Source organism: Lagopus muta, chromosome 6 (genome assembly GCF_023343835.1).
Source record: "Lagopus muta isolate bLagMut1 chromosome 6, bLagMut1 primary, whole genome shotgun sequence".
In the NCBI taxonomy this organism is placed as follows: Eukaryota; Metazoa; Chordata; class Aves; order Galliformes; family Phasianidae; genus Lagopus; species Lagopus muta.
Window position 1 is genome coordinate 56,150,711 of NC_064438.1, and position 21,094 is coordinate 56,171,804.

The 21,094-nt window shown below is 46.5% G+C and overlaps 1 protein-coding gene across 6 annotated transcripts; it reads right to left on the bottom strand.

Moving 5' to 3' along the window:
- Nucleotides 1-198: 198 nt before the first annotated feature.
- Nucleotides 199-21,087, bottom strand: SOCS4 (suppressor of cytokine signaling 4). Of its 6 annotated transcripts, XM_048949182.1 has the most exons (4): nucleotides 19,585-19,798; nucleotides 18,187-18,531; nucleotides 15,462-15,544; nucleotides 8,514-15,018 (listed from the first exon to the last, which is right to left on the bottom strand). In XM_048949182.1, the coding sequence occupies exon 4, from the start codon at nucleotides 14,918-14,920 to the stop codon at nucleotides 13,610-13,612; it is 1,311 nt and encodes a 436-aa protein (XP_048805139.1). In that variant the 5' UTR covers nucleotides 14,921-15,018; nucleotides 15,462-15,544; nucleotides 18,187-18,531; nucleotides 19,585-19,798; the 3' UTR covers nucleotides 8,514-13,609. The 6 variants fall into 6 exon arrangements, 5 of the variants coding, with proteins under 5 accessions (XP_048805139.1, XP_048805138.1, XP_048805137.1 ...); XM_048949181.1 differs by lacking the exons at nucleotides 18,187-18,531; nucleotides 19,585-19,798 and adding an exon at nucleotides 20,956-21,081; XM_048949180.1 differs by lacking the exon at nucleotides 18,187-18,531.
- Nucleotides 21,088-21,094: the final 7 nt, after the last annotated feature.

A 21,094-nucleotide genomic window follows, 5' to 3' on the forward strand; every position in this document is an offset into this window, starting at 1 on the left:
CGTGCGCCATGTCCGCGCCGATGCGCGTTGCTTTCCCGTATTCACATTTATTCACATTCACCCCCAGCTCCTGTCAGGGAGCTGTAGAGAGCAGTGGGTGCTCCCCGAGCCTCCTCTTCCCCACACTGACCCACCCAGCTCCCTCAGCCGCCCCCATCAGCCCTCCCCGCTCCCTTCCCCTCCCTTAGCACACTCCAGGGCTCCGTGTCTCCCTTGCATGCCACCGACCCATGGTCGTGCCAGGAGCAGTGCTTGGAGGCTCTAACGCACAGCCCTGGCTGCGTCCCATTGGAAGACATTGCAACACGCTCCAAACTGTGCAGTGGGAAAAGAAAAAGAAAAAAAAGTTGGGATGAAATTACAAGTTCAGAGCCTGCATGCAATTCTTAGGGAAGACAATGGAAGCTGTGTGTAAAAAAATTGGCTCCGAATTGTAAGAAGCGTTGTTTTCCATCAGTCCATTTTGAGTCCCGCTGTGGGATTATTTCAGTTATTCAGAAAGGGAGTTTTGTGCCTCTGTGAGAGCAGCTCTGCATCGTAGGGCCTGCGCTGTTGCCTCTGCATTACAAACCTGGGCCACTGTTTTTTATCATATAAACATTTGGGCTGCAAAGCAGCAGTGCTGTAACCTCCTGTTCAAAACAGGGCCAGCTTTGAACCTTGGCCTGTTGGGTTTTGAGCGTCTCCAAAGAGAGAGATTGCACGACATCTCTGGATATCAGTGCAGTCCTTACACACCAGCACAGTGAATACCACCATTATGCCCTGTAATAGTCAGACTTTCCCTTGCTGTGACTTGGGATTCGTTGTCCTTTCGCCAAGTGGGAGCATCTGTCTGCTCTGTAACCCCCCATGCACTGTGCCCTCCCCAGCTGTATGAGTGAGCTGCCTTCTCAATGGATCAGGATCCCTTTTGTCTTTCAAAGGCCGAACTGTGAGCCTGAGAGCAACAGACCATACCGAAAGTAGGTCTGTTATTCTGTACTACAAGCAATATGGTACGATTCACCAGCAGGCTGATCTCAGGTGGGCTGAGAATGCAATGGTGTAGGCAGTGTGAGCATCCGGATCTCTCCTGTTGGATTCTTGCTTACATGACACTGGATTTCACTTCATAACTTTCCAGCCTGTCAGATTTAGTACTTTGCAGGGACAATAACAGAGGTTTTGAAATGTGACAAACATTACAGTTGGGAAACTTTATTGCACCCAGAGGGCAGTGCATGCCACAGGCAGTAAATCCAGAGGAACAACAACAGTATGGATTTTGTACCTTCTGCTTTTACAGCAGCCAGTCAGAAGGTGGAAATCCGACACATGGCAGAGGCGTCCCTTTTTCACCTAACTGGAAAGTGAAAGGATTTGTTTTGTGGGGTTTTTTTCTTTTTTTTTTTTTCTTTTTTCTTTTTAATAGGATTAAAATGATGGACTGTGACATCAGTCTTAGTGAAGAAAATGCCAGCCTTTGATCATAGAATCCTAGAATGGCCTGGCTTGCAAAGGAGCACAATGCTCATCCAGCTCCAACCCCCTGCTATGAGAAGGACACCAACCAGCAGCCCAGGCTGCCCAGAGCCACATCCAGCCTGGCCTTGAATGCCTGCAGGGATGACGATGGGCTGGAACAGCGAGATCCGAGATAGAAAGCTTCAGTTGCAGTGTTGGTTCTCTCTGGGTTATGTCACTCCGCTTTTATATTCATGCTTCAGTGTACACTGTGAACATTATGCACTCGGAAGAATGAGCTGAGCCACCCTGAAGCTCGATTTTAAAGGATTCCAGATGGTATGTTCAGTGCACGTGGTAAGCTTTTATATGCTTTCCCCTGTGGCCAATCACCGACTGATAATTTATTTCAAAGCCCTCATAAAATAAATCACTTTGAAAATGACGCTGTCTCTAGTTAATAAGCGCTCCTTCTCAAGGCAGAAGGTTGTTGCCATGAAGATAAAATCATAGGACTGGTTCAAAGTGCGTGGGGATGGCAAATGCACCCCATTGAGAAGATGAGATAAACTGGATTGAGCTGGAAAGGAAGCATTGCTGCTTGCTTGTTGTGAAATTATGAGCAGGTGAACTGTCATTAGAGGCACTTGGACAGGCACTTAGGTTCCAGTATGGGTGTTCTGTGACAAGGAGTGAATTTCTGGGGTACGTTTTCTTTGCACAGTGGTGGATGTGTAGAGCCTTGATCGTACATCAAGCCACCATGTGAGCTTGTTTTCACAGTTCAGAGCTGCTGACTGTGGCTGGCGGCAGTAGAGAGTTCTCTTCACTTGTTCTTCAGTGAATAGGAATTAGAAAATTCCTCTCTGTGTGACATCAGTGAAACCCACCTGACTTCTCTTCTCCCAAAGAGGCCCAAACCCTCTCCCTTCCTCATGGCTCCAGGCCTTTCTCAATTCTGTTTCTGTTCTCCCCTCCCCCTGCCCAATGGCTGACTTTGTGTTCTGTCTGGTGTTGCAATCCTCAGTCTCTCAATGAGTTTCGTGCCATTTGCTGCTTGGCTTTCAGCCTCAGATCCCGCTGACAGATGATAATATGAAATCATGGCCCCTTCATTCTCTGGAGGATCACATTTTCAAGTGCTTGCTGCAGTGGAGACAAGCTGGAAAACTTTTCTTAGGCCATCACTAAATTAAAGGTATTGCTCCTGCCATGGCATGTCCGCTGATCATCTCTGCAACCATGTGAGCAGCTCCAAGCAGGAAGAACATGCCTGGATTGCTAAAGCTCCATCACTGCGTTTTTCACCACCGCCCTGCCATGCCATTTGTGGCCATATATTCGTGCCTCGTTTTATCTTTCTGTGCAAAGCACTTGGGATCCGTGTGTTCATCAAGAGATGCTTCTGTGCTCAGGCTCTTTTTCTCCATCTGGCACTCTGCACTTCCTCTGCAATCCCTCTGGGGGCCTTTGAGATCTCCAGTTTTGCACGACCCCTTTCACATGCATTTCCATATGTGAAATTAATCGTTCAATACCAAGTCACTCATGTCTCTGCTTCAGATGCGTATTGATGGCATAATCATACTGCTAAGGTCAACGATCTGCTGATTGGTGCCAAAGAACCCATTTACAGTCAAATGGCTTGTAGTAATTCAGGGAACGATGCACATAAGGATCATTTGGGCTTGGGAGGGCTCAGTAAGTTACTGATAGGACAAAGGTGCTACTGAAGGGCGTGTGATGAATTACTGTTCTGTGCAAGATATCGTGTATGAAGGGCTACATCCAGATCTGATGCAGTCAGTGTGAGCTGAGCTTCTTCTTCTCTTTGCATGAGGTTTGGAGGCTGGCTCCTCTGCCTCCTGCTCTACTCGTGCATCTGGGAGTGCCCTTCTATTTTAGCAGCACAACAGAACTCAACCACCTGACCCAAACCCTCCAAATGAAGACCAGGTTGATGTTCACTTGCTGTCTCTCATAGTCGGGGTATTTCCCCCAGTGCTGCCATGACGAACCAGGCTGAACATTTACCAGATACATGGAGCAGCTGAGAGAGCGCAGTGCCTTCCCCACCGACATCAGTACTTCTTACAGCACTGATACAGTGGGACCCACGGCAGAGAAATATCATGCCATGTATCATTTCCTCCATCCTCACATCGTGGCTATCAAGAAAGTTACTCTGCTAGGAGCCGTTTTGCTGTGGTGCAGTGTTTTAGCTTTTTCCAGCAGTAACACGAGCGTTCTGTTAGCTGGATGTCCCACACAGTGATGGACCAGGGAAACACAAACAAGAGATTGATCAAGAAGAATAAATTGTGTGGAGTTGGAGGCGAAAAAAAGCAGCTTCAAAGAGGACTGAAGTTTGGAATCTGACTTCCTTCTCCCTCACTGAAGATAGGGACTTGATGACTTGTTGTCGTGTTAGTTTCAGGCTGCCCCTTCAAAAGAGCACAGATCTCATCCACTGCAGCTGCAATAGGGTAAATTCTTGTTGCTCAGCTAACAGTCGTTTAACGCTCTGCGAAAATCCGTGGGAATAACACCCATGTCCTTCCTCCTCCTCTTTCTCTTGAGCTTTCAGCCCCTGATTCAGCAAATAGCTGAAGTGCCGTGCTGAACTGGTGCCTTTGAGTTGCTAATGCCGTGCAAAAACGGCCATGAGAATAAAACAGTCTGCATGACCGCTGCTAAGAATCCACTTCCTTCTTTGGGTCTTGTTTTTTCCACCAGCCTGCTGGAAGGGCACTGCTGGAAAAAAGCTTAGCCTGGGAAAGACTTCTGAGCTAATAAACCCGCCGCAAAAACATTTCTGCAGTGATACTTGAGGTCAGATGGATTTGTCGAGTCAATAGCCACCAAAGTCTGAAGGATTCCTATAAATAAAAGTGACTTGAAATGTTTTTCTTGTCTGACAGAGCTCCTTTAAAGTGCAAATACGGCTGGAATGAATTGAAGTCCGGATGAAAAGAAAAGAAACACCTACTTCTGAACTTGTAAACCTTGGAGTTCTCTCCAGTCACATCCTCAGCTGATAATGAATGTGGCAAATTCAATGAAGAATCTCTGCTCTTTGGGCTCTTGAGGCATTCAGCATGATTTCACAGTTCCTCTATTTCTCTTCTGAAAACAGGAAGAAATTATGCAGGGTAGTAGCTGTTTAAATACTAGAAAGTCTCTCCGGGGAGAATTACAGACATCTGAGTGATAAATTGGAAGTGAGATAACGGAGGGTTTGGAACGAGCCTGATGCAAAGTTCATTTCAGTCAAAGTTTCCTCACTGATGTTGGAGCTTTGTATGAGAGTCTTGTGACGAGCAGTGTGTTGGGTGATGGTTTTGTCATGGCAAAGGGTTCCCTGTGCAGTTTCCACAGGAGCAGGGCAAAGGAGAGGGGAAAAAAGGGGGGAAAAAAAAACACCAATTCATCCAGCACTGGGTTTTGTTCATGGAAGTTGTGCATCCAAACTGCACCGAGTGATACTTGCAGCCAGGCTGCTGTTCTCCTGCCAGACCTCTCCTGTAGCTCCGGGCAGTGTGGGTTTGTGTTGTGATTCCGTGTTATGCCAGAATCTCCCCTTCCCAGCAAGCTGAATTAGCAGAACCACTCCACACAGGCAGCCATTTCAAAGGAAAGGCACAGACTGCTGGGATAAAGTGCCTCACAGAACACGCTGGGCTGCTGGAGCAGCATCGTGGCACCCAAGGAAGGGGACGCAGTGGCTGTGCTGCTTTGTGCTCCCTGGGCACTGCTGGAGGCGGCTGAGCAGAAGGGGTGCTTGCAGGCTGCCTGCAGCACAGCCCATTGCCACATCTGCCTGCCTTCCCAGCTCGGCCTGCCTTCGCCCAGCTTGGCAGCAGTTCCTTCTCCTCCTCCAGGAAATTCCTGTCCTTTAATTCCACACCCCGTGACTGCTGCCCCACGCTTGGTTAATGCCAGTGCTGCAGAACTCCCTCCCTTGGCCACCGCTGCTGTATTCCTGAGCCTATTTTAGGCTCAGACCTGACGTTCTTTGGGACGTGGAGCATCTCCTTGCTTTAGTTTCCAGCATCCTGAACAACGAGGTAATAGCATCGAGCCACTGTTGTGACACAAATAATGAAGACAAATGACTCTTTCTCAGTAGTATTTCGGCTCAGTGACCCGAGGTCCAGGCTGGTTGGCAACCTGAGAAAACCAGTCTCATCCCGGACTGCTTCACACCCCTCCCTCAGCCCTCCTTCAGCTAAACACATTCCGAGCAAACAACAAAATGTGCTGCCAAAATACAAGAAAGAAGCAACTCCCTAAACAGGAGTTTCCCCGGCCCCGCAGTGTGAACCACAGGTTTAATGAAGAGACAGGCAGCAAAAACAAGAAGCACGTTGCTGTTATAACCTATGAACACAGAATGAATCGCATAAGCAGTTTCTAAGGAACAAGGAGGTGGTGAGGACTGCGGGATCAGACTCGGAAAGGATTGCGCTGAAGCGCAGGAGAAATGAATGGACTCTCCCTGTCTGCAAAGATTGAACAGCTTGCGTCGTACTTAGGCCTGGGATTGCTAAAAACTGCTCCTCTTTTAGATGAAATACAGATGGTATGCCTGCTGAAATGTGTTTTCGTGATTAAAAATAAGCTGCCATTGGCCCATGAGGTAAGTAGGCATGTGTGGCGGGGTACTTCATTCATTCACCACGTTGCAGCCAGTTCTCTGCAGTGATTGTCCCCACTGCTGGAAATTCACAACTACGGCCACATTTAAATAGTAGAACCACCAGCATCTAGTGCCTCTTTTGGAATGGTTTAGTAACAGTGCTATTGCTAATGCTGATTTTGGTAGAGACAAGGCAATTATGGTCTGCTTCCATTATCTGTGTGACTGTCCCTCAGGCATTTACCAGCGCTCACCGGTACTTGGCTGCATGGATGCTTGGCCAGTGTTGTGCTTTATATCGAAATAGAGAAGACATTATGAAGGTATTGTATCAGAATATGGATACGATGAAGCTGAAGGATCAGTTTTCTGGCCAAGAAACGAAATGAAAGAACTTTGGCTTTGGATGTGGGTGGCGGTACTGCAGCCAGTATGAAGCGGAAAGAGGCACAGACCTTTTTGCTTGACTTCTTACCACTGTGCTTTTCAGGTTAAGGGGGTTAAGATATACTCAGCTGTGTTTTCAGCTGCTACAACACCGTGTGTTATTTGCTAATGCCATATGTTGTCTGTGCGATAACAAATGTCCCTTTCCCTTCCCCGCCTGGAATCACAATAAAGGAATGTGTCCAATACAGCGAGGAATTATTTACTTGTGCTTTTGCTACTAAAGGAAGAGCAATACCCACCTTTCAGTCCATCTTCTCCAGTACAATATTCTCCTATTTTCCCTTCACATTTGCCCTCCTTTTGGGCACGGGATCAAGATGACTTGTGTACAAGGGCCAGCAGCATTACACCAAGATGCAATTTGGCTCTGAGCATGTAGAAATGACAGGATAAAAATGACAGGATGTCCCACGCGCCAACCTGGCGCTCCCCTGATGGCAGCCAGATCTCAGGCATCTTCTGGTCTAGTGCCAGCATCTTTTTACTGTAGAGATACAGTGAAGAAAACCCTCCAGCTTGTCCTTAGCATGCAGCTTGTCAGGTCACAAGTGTCCTGGGAAGTGAGGAATTTCAGGGAAGGCTAAAGTTGAGGCAGTGATGTTCTCCACCAAAACCACGAGGGTGGTGTTGTCCCATTTTTACTGAGAGAGCTCGTGGTCATGCACACAGAAGAATGTTTCTGCTGTACCCTGGCACGGGTTCCATCCCTCAGTTCAGCTGACACCCCAAATTCCCCTTTCTCGCTGCAGTTTCCCACTCAAGTTCCCTTTGTGCTCCCACAGACGTGCTGCCACGGAGGTACCCTTGGCTTACTTGATTTATTAGATGCCTCGGGAATAACACTGGGGTGCAGATAAAGTAGAGAAACTAAGTTCTGGGGCTTGTCCTATTACAACCAGACAAATATCCACGAGCCCTAAATTACCTCTGTGATTTTGCAGCTGTGTTGGTGGAGAGGCACTCCGTGGCAAACACAGTAGGGCTCTGCCCTTTCCCCAACCCCCCATCAACCCTGCAGTATTTTCAGGAGACCTTTCCTCCTTCCCTAAGAGAGAGGAGATGAAGGCTTGGGTGGCTCTGGCCAAGCTGTATGGCCACGCAGCTCAGGCTGATTTTTCTTGAGTGAATTTGCTGGATTCAGGCTTTGGATATCAATTAAAAGAACACTACTCTTTTGTCTCGTGTGTTGCCCCCCCTAAAAAATAATGAGCTGTTTAATACACTAGAGGCAATTTCAAATTATCTCCCTTAATGAGGAAGGTTGTGACAGAAGATTTATTACCCTTTCTGATCTGCTGATGTATTTCCCTAACCGTTCCAGCAGAACCAATTGCTGTATGTGTATGATAGGCTCTATTTTCGGGGGTTCATTAGTTGTAGGCTAAAAATAACACCAAAGGTCTCAGTCTGAGAGCTAATCCAATTCTTTTAATTGGAAATAAAATTTGATAAGACAACATTCGAATCGTAACAGCATCAAACATTAAGACCCTCACTGGGCGTTCTGTCCAAATTGGAACTTCATGTGACTGCACAGAAAGACCTGACCTAGAAACACCATTGCATCACTGCTAAAAAGGACCAAACCCAGCCTCCTCATTAAAAAAACCCAACAAAACAACTCACTTTTGTACAAGCAATGGATGGTAGTCTAGTCCAATCGATGCACTTAGAAAAAAAGGTTTGGCAGTGAACCTGTTCAGCTGAAGCAAACTCAGGGATGCTCTTAGCTAGAAGCTGGTTTAATGAGAACGGGGAAACGACTAGGATTTCTTTTCCCATGGAAAGAATTAAAGAGAAAAGAAGGAAAGTAATATGGAACAGCTCCCAGCTGGGCGTCCTACCTCTGTGCTGGATTCAAACCTTGCTGAAGCTGCTACAGCCCAGCGATGGCGTTGTGCCGGGACATGAATGACGGTGCGTAACACGAGCCCAGGGCTTTTCCTGCTGCATCATTCCAACGGCCACGGACCTAATAGGGAGACAAATGCTTTGGGTCTTACAGGCTGTGCTCCTTGCAGAAAAGGAGAGAAAGCCTTGCTTCGGAGTTCCCAGGGAATTCACATTCCCTGCGGGATTCATGGCAGCCAGCCTGAAGGGAGCTGGGGCCAAGGAAGCCTTTGGGGCTGCTGGCGCATCACAGGTAGCCAGGGGGTTGTTAAGATGGATGCAGGGAACAGGGAAGTCGTTGCGACTCACTTCAGCCTCACCCTATAGATTTTATATGCATCAATTATATATTTACATCTCAAACTCTATTATTCATCGAGTTGAGTAAACAGGCATTGATTTTTGCGCTGCAGCACAGCCGCGTGTTTCTGAGGGTGGTGTTCTCTGTAACCTCGTAACCCTGACCTCATCCGTGCTTCCTGAGAGCAGGATTTCACGTGGGTCATCAAGCAGACCAAATCTGCAAGCAGCCACAGTCTGAATGGCAATCGATGGGCTTTCCGTTCTGAACGGGCTCCTCCACCCACCCCACGTCACACAGCTGCCAATGCACCTCTAGGATGCAGAAGCAGCCAGAATGAGATGGAAAGGACGCCTGCCGTGGTCTTGGTTTGTCAGGCAACAGCAGCTCTCCCACCTCAGGGAAAGAGAAACGTGGTGGCTGTGTGGATGCAGCACCAAGGGCTCACACAGTGCAGCTCAGAAGGCTCCTGCAGTCAGCAGGTGAGCTCCCTACCAAACCTTATGATGCTTCCAGGTGCACGTCAGGGGGGCAGAGAGAAACCCTGAATTGCATTCTGGAGCCCTGCCTTATTTCAGAGGTGAAGAAAAATGACCGACTTCATAGCTGGCTTGGCTATATTGAATCAATGTACAAGTTCCTTATTGGATTTTTATTGCAGATAAAATTGACAGAGAAAATCACTGGGATATACTTAAAAATGGGAAGGAAATGTGCGTTCCCAATAAAAAGGTCTCTGAAGGTCTCTTGTTTCATAGGAAGGAAGCTGTCTTTATATTACATGAACTATAAAAAATGATTAAAACTGAAGAGAGACAGGAAGCTGATAATTTGATTTATCATCTTAATGGCTATGATTCATGAATAAATAATATAATGGTTTATGTCTCTCTTGTAAAAGAAGTAGAGAAGAGCAATTTGTCTAACAAATGACTTCAAAAATTACAGCTGAGCCTTGTTTGCCACATTTGTTCTATTTAAAAAGAATGAGCGAGTATCTTACGTCTTATTACTTACTAGGACATTTGTTGTATTATTTATAAGAGTCAAAAACCTTAACTAAAAGCCACTCATCTCTGACCACAGTCTCCCATTAGCTTTAAATCCAGGAAAGAGAAAGGGATTGATCACTGGATCAATAAATCTAGCCTTCGAGCTGACTAAAAGCTTCCTTTAGCCTCCTTCCTACAGCATCCTTTTTCAAAATTAAAGCATCCCCCTTTTTAATTATTGAAGAAGGCGTCGGTTTTACAGTAAGGCCACGTGTGTCTGCATCACACAAGGATTTCTTTTTCACGTTGGAAACAAACCAGCATCTTTAAAAGAAGAGCATTTCAATGACGGTCGCTAGGTTCAGTTTTTTAAATGTCTACTAAAGATAGACACATCCTTCCCAAATGTGCCTCAGATTTAAGTGTGACAGCTGTTGAGAACAGGAAATGGAGAAGAAACGTATACTCCAAATCACTGGACAGACAAACTACCCCAAACCCATCCTGGGAACAGAACGAACACAGTGGTTCATGTTTTCAAAGCACCCTGTAAAAACAGCTTGTAGACGTTTGCTCAGCCTGCATCACGAACCTGAGTCCCTTTATCAGAATCATTGATCAAAATCAGATCCCTCTTCCCTATCACAGTCGGTTACACTGATGTAAGGCATTGCCCTCCCACAGAACCACAAAGTAACGTAGGTGAGCCTTCAAAGCAGCACAAACCACTTGATGGACAGAATTCCTGCATAGAGTTGGCTGGGTGTCTCCTCTCCAAGCAGGGGCCTGAAGCCAGGGCTGCTACTGAGGGATGACTCCATCAGCCACGTGCCTGCTGGCACCTCAAGCACTTGTATTTCTCCACACCTTTCTTTGTTCCATGTTCAATCTTTACCTGCAAGAACCTGGGATGACAAAACAGAAGTCCTTACCCTGTTTCTGAGGCTTTCTGAGACATCCGAAGGGCTTCACTGCTGATCTTTAAGATTTGGTTATCTTTGGAACATCCTTCAGATGGATGATGTGAGGTGTTACAAAGGATTATTTGAGCACCAGTGAGACTGTTAATCACAGAATGATAGAATGGCCTGGGTTGCACAGGAGCACAGTGCTCATCCAGTTCCAACCCCCTGCTGTGTGCAGGTCGCCAACCAGCAGCCCAGGCTGCCCAGAGCCACATCCAGCCTGGCCTTGAATGCCTGCAGGGATGGGGCATCCACAGCCTCCTTGGGCAACCTGTGCCAGTGCCTCACCACCCTCTGGCTGAAAAACTTCCTCCTCATATCCAACCTAAACCTCCCCTGTCTCACTTTAAAGCCATTCCCCTTGTCCTATCACCATCCACCCTCACAAACAGCCATTCCCCCTCCTGTTTATCCGCTCCCTTCAAGCACTGGAAGGCCACCATGAGGTCTCCCTGGGGCTTCTCTTCTCCAGGTTAAACCCAGTTAATAAGAACAGCAGGAAGAAACTTCAGGATGACCACGCTTTGCACACTAAAATCAGTTAATTTCTACAAAGCTTATTAAAAAGAAAAACAAGGAGAGAGGGGACATAGGTTTTAGCAAAATAGAGTTTTTGATTTCTCACATCTCATGAAAAACTGCGTACTTCATGAAATACATCTCTCAGACTGCATGCACACACAAAATTCAGACTGTACCAAGGTCACACTCACAGTATGATCCGAACAATTATAACAGGAAAAAAGCACAGGGTGAGCTTCCATAGCCTGTTCATTAGGACTTTTTGTGTGATTTCAGATCATAGAATGGCCTGGGTTGAAAAGGACCACAGTGCTCATCTAGTTTCAACCTATATGCAGGGTTGCCAACCACGACACCAGGCTGCCCAGACTCACATCCAGCCTCGAAAGGCACTATTTTTACATGTAGCACCTTCATCCCTCATCTGCTATACTATATAGGGCTCCTAAAAACGGAGAGCTGTAGACGTTTTTGGGGTAAGCGATGCATCAACACCCTGTGGCTGCCAAAGTAGTGTAGGCTGCAGAAGGAACGACACTGAATTGACAGCAAGTTGCAGACCTGAGCCCTAAAAGGTTCTTTCATGACCTTTCATCCTGAAGGGACATTGCTCAGATGGCTTTGAAAGAGCTGGTGGCCTTTGATACGTTCCAAAGCGGATGAGACTCTTGGCTGAAATCTATGTTTTGTGGACCTGTAGGAAACATAATAATGGGAACTGCCATCTGAAACTGAGCTGAACTGTTTCTGAAAGACTGCTAGTAGCTCTGAAATCACTAAAATCAAGTCAGATTTCAAGCCAGTTACCACTATTTTTGATTGCAGCAGTGCTTTGTATTGACAGGCAAAAACAGCAAATTTGTCCCCTGCTATTCTTTCATTTTGTGTAAGGAAAATGGCAGGGGTAGATCAAGAAGAAATAGATTTACTAATAGGAAGCTGTTCTTGAATAAACACAGCTTATGCAAAAATTAGTATCAGTTGAATGGAAGCAGCACAAGGAAAACATTGCCCCCCCCCCAAAAAAAGCAGTAATTTTTCTGACATCAGTCATACAATTATCATTTGCATGTGGAGGAGGGAGACTCTCAGCTGGTATAAACTGTTCTAAGTGCATCAATAAAGCCATGCTGATTTATAGCAGCTGAGAGTTTGTCCTGCAGCTCATTCATCCATGTGCGATGCGATAGATTGATGTGTTTGCATTTTCTCCCTGGAGACTTTGGTTTGAAACCTGTTTAAAACACAGTGAAAACAAACTGGCTGGTCTCTAAGCAGATGTCCCTGGAAATCTATTTACATCACAGTGGCAGCAGTTCAGGGGAAAGGGTGTTCTTGTGCAGGGGCAGCGTGGGCAGGAAAGCAGGTCCCCAGTGGAGCTGTATTGCAGAGCTTCCCTGGTAACTCAACAGGCAGCTTCCAGGACAGCTCTGCAAATTCACAGCGTGCAGCACCAGGTGAAATGGAAATATTCAATGAGAAATATTGCTTGTGCTCCTGTAGCCCTTAGTCTGCAACCCAGGAGCAGGACTGGGCTGTGCTGCGTGCTCCCACTTTTATCCTGCGTGTGTATTTTACGAGCAACTGCCCATTTTGGATCTTTTCCACACATTAAACCAGTGACAGCAGCAGATCTGACTGTCCATCACTACCTCAGGACACAAGATCAGCTAGTTTAATACCCACAAACTGCAGGGTCCTTAAGGGGGTGTCTTCTTCCTCCCCCTCCCACGCTGTGCTTTATCATTTCAGAAGCAGCAGCTCCTATAGAAAGGAGTTTGTTCCTGTACTCAGCACTGGCCTCAGCTTGAATTGTTTTTCCCCCTCCCTGGTGTTCAGTCCCCTGATGTATTTATAGAAAGATCATATCCTCTTTCAAACTTCATTTTGCTAGGAATAGTAATGTTAGAAATAGATTGATGAAATTACTGTATTAAAGACAGACATACACACAGACACAAGACTAGAGACTCGTTTTAAAAGAAATGCAGAAAATACAGATGAGTCAGTCTTCAGTTAACAGTGCATTATTTCAAACATGTCAGCAACAGATGGAAATACAATATAAAAGATGGATCAAGTTCAAAACCAATTTCTAAGGTTTTTCGATCTAAAGACTATCCATCTATAGAAATACCAGAAAGCCTACCTGAAAATCCATAAAACTAGTTTAGGAACAGTACCAAAAGCCCACAAGGAATATCATTTCTAAAAGAGAGCTGGGAAGACTCAAAGTACAGTTGGATAAAAAAAGCCTTAAGCAGAGGCCTGTTTGGGTTGAATGATCTGCAGAAAGAGGAAGAAAAACGTCAAACTGCCATTGAAAAGGAACTTAAAGGGAGGAAGGACTGACCACACAATTCACCTGTTTAGAGACCATTTCATTCTGTCACAAAAATATTTTCTAGCTTTGCTGCTCTGGTACATCGATCCTGAGTACTCTAACTTTCGATTTATAATGGTATTCCTTCAGATACAGCTTCACTGATGGAGGAATGGGCAGTGCATCAATACCATCGTAGGTCGTACAGTTGCAAATAACTGTTCTACATATATGCTGAAGGGAGAAAGGAAAAGTCCTGTTCAACGGAGTGGACAAAAGCGGTTCGAAGAACATACAGGAGCTTGGATCCTTATAGTGCTCTAGGAGTCCCGTGATGTCAGGAGAGTGGAAGACACAAGGATCGTGGGCATCAAAGCTGAAGTTATGATTCCACTGCTCTATCCGCGCGTGCAGAGAGCGGCTGTAGCGCCTGAAGCTCACGGAAAACAAGTAGTCTTCCTGGGCAGAATCTCGTAACAAAAACGTTCCCTCTGGCTTTCCTTCCAGCAGTGCTTCGGCTGCATACTTATCCATGACTCCCCAGTAGCAGGGGTTGTTGTTGATCTGCAGGAGGTCTGGGACTAGGCAGTGCACATAATCGATCTGCGTATGGTATTTCGGAGGCGTTTCCATCCGCAGCAGCTCATCGTCAGTTTCCCATTTGGGCTTGTTTCTTTTCCTAGAGCTTGTGCACAGCGTTACAACTTCATCGTCGGAGTCCATGTCGCTGTCATCTTTACTGCTCCTTACCACCTTCCCTGCTGCCAGCTCAGACCGCGAGTCCCGCCTGGAGGGAATGCCATCAGTAAGGTCAGAGGATGGGGAGGGAGCCGATGGGGGATCGGACTCTATCTCATTGTCTCGTAGGTCCTCCTCCTTTTCCTCATTCTGGGATAAGTCAGCAATTGTCCAGTCTTCTGCTTTTTGGCTTATAGGGGCTGTATGCCTTTTAATCAAGTGCCACCGAAAAGCGAGCTCCGAGCGTGGAGGAAAAGGACACTTATCTAGCATCAACTCACTGATATGAATTTTTCTTTTCGATTGAAGTCCTGAGGCGTGCCGACTGGTACAATTTTTGATGGGAAAGCACTGACCCACAGCATCTTGCAGTTTTTGTTTGAGAGACCGGCCTAAAAACCTGTGTCCACACGAACGATCTAGATCCAGCTCGATAGAAGAACAGCTATACTTTCTCTCCTGGCTCCTTAAATTAGGCCCTGACCTTCCTGCAGCGTTCGCCGTCTCAGTGTCAGAACAGCGCTCAGACTTTTTCGACCAGGAGAGTTTCTTTCCACTCCAGACATAACCATCCTTTCTGTCTGCACTCCTGCTCCGGCTGCTCTTGGGTCTCACATCTGTGTTTTTAAGATTACTGTCCTTATTCTCTGCCATTTCGACAGCTCTGCTCCCCAAGCTTCCAGAAAGCGCAGTTTTTTTCTTGCAGGGTTTTCTACTCAAGGAAGCTTCTTTGTGGTGCTTTCTGAAAGTATCTGAGGACAAAGAGAAGACAGCTAAGTTAACAGCTTTGCATGCACACAACACAAGATGAATGCCTGTGTATGCATGACAACAGCAACAATTAATCGTTAGCCACCTATAAATAATGATCAAGCTGAATTCTTGAGAGCCCTCCACAAATCCTGGTCCGATCCCAGCCAAGGATCTTAAGCCTTCCTTGTAAAAAGCATCCTCCAGAATCAACGATTTGATGTATCTTTAGAGCCCCTATTCTGACTATGCAGCAGAGCAGAAGGTTGGAGGTGCTGGCAATCCTCTTTTGCAAGGGAACATTTGAAGATGAAGCACTTCACATGGCAGGTGACGCTGCTTTAGTTGTTTTTCGAGCAAATTCTGCATCTCTTCCAAATAACCTCTCAAGAAGAAACAAGGCAGAGCAGAAACAAGTAGGTCAGAGTACAAAGAGCTACTGTACCTAGATGATACGCCTGTTTGCTGCTAATCCACAGAGTGGGATGCCAGAGATCTTTTTCTTAACTGACACTTTTGGGTCACTTTCTGGATAAAAAAAAATAAATTATATCAGTCACAGATTCTGTCAATTTCTGAAAGCTGTTTTCCTTTGCCTTTTAAACCGGAGCTAGAAAATACTGAGCCCCCAAGGGATTGAAATATCTGGGGCTTTACATACTGAAAAGGATTAAAACAAATCCAGTCCCTTACTAAAAGCAATTTTAAAAGGCCATGAAAGATGGAACCGCTTATTACTCATTAGAGAAGAAAGTTTACATTATTAAAATCACTGCTGCTTTGAGACCCACAGTTGCTGATTTCATTCGCTTTTGTTTTCAAAAATGCAGTGAATTCTCAACTAGATAAGAGATCTCCTTTTGAATGTTGCTCTTTGAAGAACAAGAATTCCTCTTTTGATTGCTCAGTTGAAAGTAGAGCAGAGATATTTTTTTTTAAGGAACATAGACAGCAATATGCTGTGTATGATACACCCTGCTGAGGCATGGCAGGATGCAGAACTGCTTTCCATCACACACCACCATGCCTTTGCACCAACACGAGATTCCGAGCCTGCTGTCCACCGTTGGTTTTTAAAACTAATTGACCTGGTAAATATTAAGCAGGAAAAGAAAAGGGCATCCACTTCCTCTCTCCATTCAATTCGTCCTCATCATTAGGATTAGCCAGCATGACACAATCTCCCTGCAGTCCCCCAGGGGCTGAGCAGGCTGAGGTCTTGCCTCTGCTTTCAGTAAAGAGAAAGCCTGCTGTGCCAGAGGCTTACATGCAATCTGCAGACCAAATGCAACCCAGATGGAACTTGCACTGAGAATTTCTGACATTGTGTTCATTGCTTACAATCCACAAACCTGGGGGGGTGGAGAGGAAAAGGGAAGGGAAAGGTGGAGCAATGTGAGGAGATGAAGGAATGTGGAATGAGGGTAAGAGAGAAAACATTGCAGATATGTGGGAAAAAAAACCAACCCTGGTGTTAGAGGCAGCTGGATGAACAATCCCTCAGTGGTTGTGGAAGCAGAGAATGTGTCCACATTTCAGCAATTACAAATCATCAAATATTAAAGACTGCTTTCTTCTCTCAAGGTTTTACACACCACTTTTCAGTGAAAACACTGCAGATGTAATACTAACAGGAGAAAGACTGCATTTAAGTGAAACTTAAACTGCCTTTATTTAGACCAAAACTCGGTGACTGCTTCTGCACTATCTCTACTTTTCATCCAGAGTGGAGCACTGAGTTTTCTACACAATGACTGAAAAAAACCCCACAAACCTATTCTAGATTCAGTCTGTAGGAATCTACTAACTCTATACATGGCATTTTTAATTGGAAAGGGAAATCTCATTTCATAGAATCACAGAATGGCCCGGGTTGGAAGGGACCTCAAGGATCACGAAGCTCCAACCCTCCACCAATGCAGGGCCACCAACCTCCACATTTCACAGCAGCCCAGGCTGCCCAGGGCCCCATCCAACCTGGCCTTCAACACCTCCAGGGATGGACGGGGCATCACAGCCTCTCTGGGCAGCTGTTCCAGCACCTCACCACTCTCACAGCACACAACTTCCCCCTGACATCCAACCTCAATCCTCCCTCCATTTAGGGTACAAAGTCAGGTACTTAAAAATTAGGATATGACAGTTTGTAATTGACTTTGAAACCTTTAATTTCCTCATCCTGCACGCCCAGACCGTATAAGGAGTAAGAAGATGCAGAATATGGGATTTTAATTAAAAACTTTGAAATGTACAAAACCCAAAAGTGCCAAAAGGTCTGATATCCCCCAGCATGACAGCACAGCATTACTGCTGAAATTACTTTGCTGCTTTCTGTCATCTCTGCCTTGTTGAGCTGTTCTTGTATTTAATTGCAATGCCACGTTCTACTTCCTACCTTTCCTCCATCACGTCCCAGTGGTATCTGAACCCTGCAACTCAAAGTGAAGCGATAGCACATGATGTTGTAAGACATGCACCATTAGCCAGCAGCACAGAAAGCTGCTCCCAGGGGCTGACGGCTGCTGGGAGCAAGGCACAATCCTGCCACGTCACAGAAGTAATCATTCATCAGACATCCATGGAAAGAGTGCAGAGTGGGTGAAGAAAATGGGACATCATCCTACTAAAGCCAAATCTGAATCTAACCTTGTGGAAGAAGAGCAAAGGATAGCTCCGCACGCACCCCAGCACCACATGGAATGCCCAAACCCCTCTGTCTCATGTTCCAACCAGGAGTCGTGCCTTCATACTTTTCCCAATCCACGACTAAGAGCCCTCTCTGTAAAATGGCAACTGAAAATGTTTTAAGTACGCAGACATAAAGGACAGTGGTGCATTCAGTGCCGTATTACCCTTAAGGCCACCTACCTAAACCGACCATCCCCTGCACTGCACACTTGTGAGGAAATACAATGTTGTACCTATATCCCTTAATGGCTGAATGCAACTGAAAGAGCAGAAGAGGAAAGGGAGAATAAAAACCAGGGAACACAGAGTGTACTTTTCCCTACAGGCAATGCTAAATGGGAAAGTCATGCTCCGCGCAGCTTACATACGTCAGTTCTGAGATCTCTCCTGCAAAAAGTGAAGAGACAAGCACTGGTAGAGAATGAACAGCACAGATACGATTAGTCCTCCGCCTACAAAAGCTTTCTTTGAAGTGGGGATACCTTAGGCATCTCAGAAGCAGATGTATTTGACAAAAAACCTGATGTTCGCAATTCTAAGCGAGCGGCAGAACAAAAGCAACACGCAGGGATAAACAGAGTTCACATCAGGCCATGGGATCCGGCTTGCAGTTCAAGGTTATCCAACACTGCTGTGGCTTGCAATCCCCGAGGAGAGGCAGCAGGGTGGGTTCTGTTGTTGTTTTCACCAGGGCACAGCTCCCTGAACACGCAGAGCCTCTCTGGCTCCGTCCGCAGGCTCTGGAGTGGATGGGGCAGCAGCTGTTCCAGGTGCTCTTTCCTTCCAGCACCGATGCCCTGACACTAAACTTCAGGCCTCCCAGCCACCTGCAAAATGCCACCTCAGTGCTTATCTGTGAGAAGGCACATTCAGCCTCACCATAAGCCTACTTATATCACCTGCAAAACACCCAGTAACTCCATCAGCAGAATCAAAACTCTCAGCGTAGGCAAATCCCCCCCCTTTCCAATAAATAGTGAATAGCTTGAACTAGATATTTACACCCTAGACCCTTGCCTCAAGCCTCCAAGTCCCTTCTGTGAAGCTGCTTCAGTCTCTGTGCAAAGAAGAAAGAGAATGTCATAACATCCCCTGGGTGCTGGTTGAAAAGCTGCCTGCAGCCCAACCTCCAGCCCTCCAGAGCTGGAGAGTCTGTCCTGGGCACCACAAGGACAGAGGCCCCATTGCCTCTGTGGGCAACCTGCTCCCATCTGCATGACCCTCGTGCAGAAAGCACTTAGCAGGTTTGCTGTTCTTGTACAGAAAAGCCAAAGGGTCACTGTATGGTAACTCTAATCGTTTCTAAAAGGGAAGATTCATACGCTAAATTAAATGAATCTTGTTATTTTTTTTTCTAGTCTTTCTTTCTGACAAAGAAGCAAAAAGGAAAAATGCTCCAATTTATTACAACGTACATAGAAGCCATTTCAAAAATCTCTCAGCGATCACATGCTGTTTTCATTACTTTCACCCAATTAAATTTTGGCTGCAAGACTGCATTTTAAAACCTGACCTTCCACTGAAGTTGAGCTGTTATTGACTTTTTTTGGAAAAAGGCCCAGCCTATTAAGAGTAACAGTGAGTTTCAACTCCTCTTAACTTATTTTTCTCCGTTTTGAATGCATTTATTTTGATTTACGATACAGCATCCAAAATACCTAACTCTAGAATGGAGCTCTACTCCAGCTTTCAACTAATTAAAGAAATTATCACATGCACAAAACAGAAATTACTGCCTAAAGATACAGCTGGTAAACCAGAATGACAGAAGCAATTGCCTGGAAGTACGCCCGATCCCCACTGAGTCTGTATATTCCCAGAACTACAGGGCATGCAGCAACACCTCCCTCAACCCCAAAGCAGGGCTCTTTTATTCATACCTGAGATGTGAATGAGGCTTGGAAAGCTCAGACCTGCTGCTTTCAAGGCACCCCGTGCATGGGTTGCAGGAGAGCAGGGCAGAGCGCTCAGCAGCCTCTCAAGCACTAAACCAGGAACAGCTTTATGTCCCATGACCAACACCTCACTCGTGCTCCACCCAGAAACCCTGCAGGTGAGCAGCATGCTCCCACCCTGCCACTTCTGCCCTCCCAACCAGCTACACCTCCTCATAAAGCCAGCTGCTTTAATTTCCACCTGGATTTAAAGGCTAACCTTGATGCCTCGTTACTTCCAATAGGACAGAGCCAGGGTGCCCTGTTCCCTTGGCCAAGTGACCTTCAAACCCACAGACCCCAAAAGCTTTCCCAGGAATCACAGAGCTCTTCCAGCAGGCAGCACCTCTGGACTGTGAACTGGGACATCTGCATGAAGCTGAGCTTTTATACCATACAATGTTTCAGGTGCAGTTTGCACGAGACATTCTGCAAACTAAAATAAATAATTAGAGGCATAATAATACAGCTGGCACACGCTTCTCTCAGCCCCAGGAGCTTGCTATAAGAATAGCTTGGCCTTCCCACTCATCCGGTAAGTGGTTCAGCTAGAATCACGGTGCTAGCACACATTATCCTCTCCAGAAATCACGCTTTGCTGAGATATGTCAGGGTACACCCATGGAAAACATGTCTTCACACAGCTGCCACGGGGTTTAATAATGAAATCCAGGCATATTCATTAAAAAAATTAAGTAAAGGCAAAAACGAAGCATGCCTACTTGGCAACGCTGCCTCACTCATTCATGAAAGTAGCAACACAGTGTTATGAAGAGCCCGGTCGCATTTCCAGCACAAATAGATCCGGTGCTCGCCCAGCACCGATCGCAGGGTGAAACTGAGGATCAAAGGGCTCTGCCTGCAAGCCATTTTCCTTAGAAGAAGGAACAATTTGGGCCAGAACATTGAAATTACATAAAGGAAAAGCAGAGAACTACTATTTTTTTTTTTTTTGGGGGGGGGGAGGAGATTATTTTCTGTTTATTTCAGGTACGCCAAGCTCTCACACGTCTCGTCCTTTAAGAAACATAAAGAAGCTCAGCTCCTACGGACACGCTTCATGTCGTATCGTATCGCGACCTGCTTCCAGCCCCAGCTGTGCTGACAGAGGCACGGCACAGCTCTGACCCGCGCGGACGGCAGCAGCCCTGTGCCACCATTCGGGACCCACGAGCCCGAGGAGCTCCTACAGCACGTTCACTGAGGCAAACCGTGCAGGAGAAGAGGAAGAAGAGAAAGAAGGAAGGAAGGAATGCAGGCAGGCCGCCCGGCTCGGCTCCGCACCGCCGCGCTCCTCGCGTCCCCCTCGGTGCTCACCTGCCGCTGCCGCCCGGCAGTCGTGAGGAGGCGGCCCCGCTCCGGCCCCGTCACCTGTCGGATCTCAGCCGCCTCCGAGCGGTCCCGGCCTCGCCCGCCGCCGCCATCCCGCTGTCTGCCGGCCGGCCCGGCCCCCGCC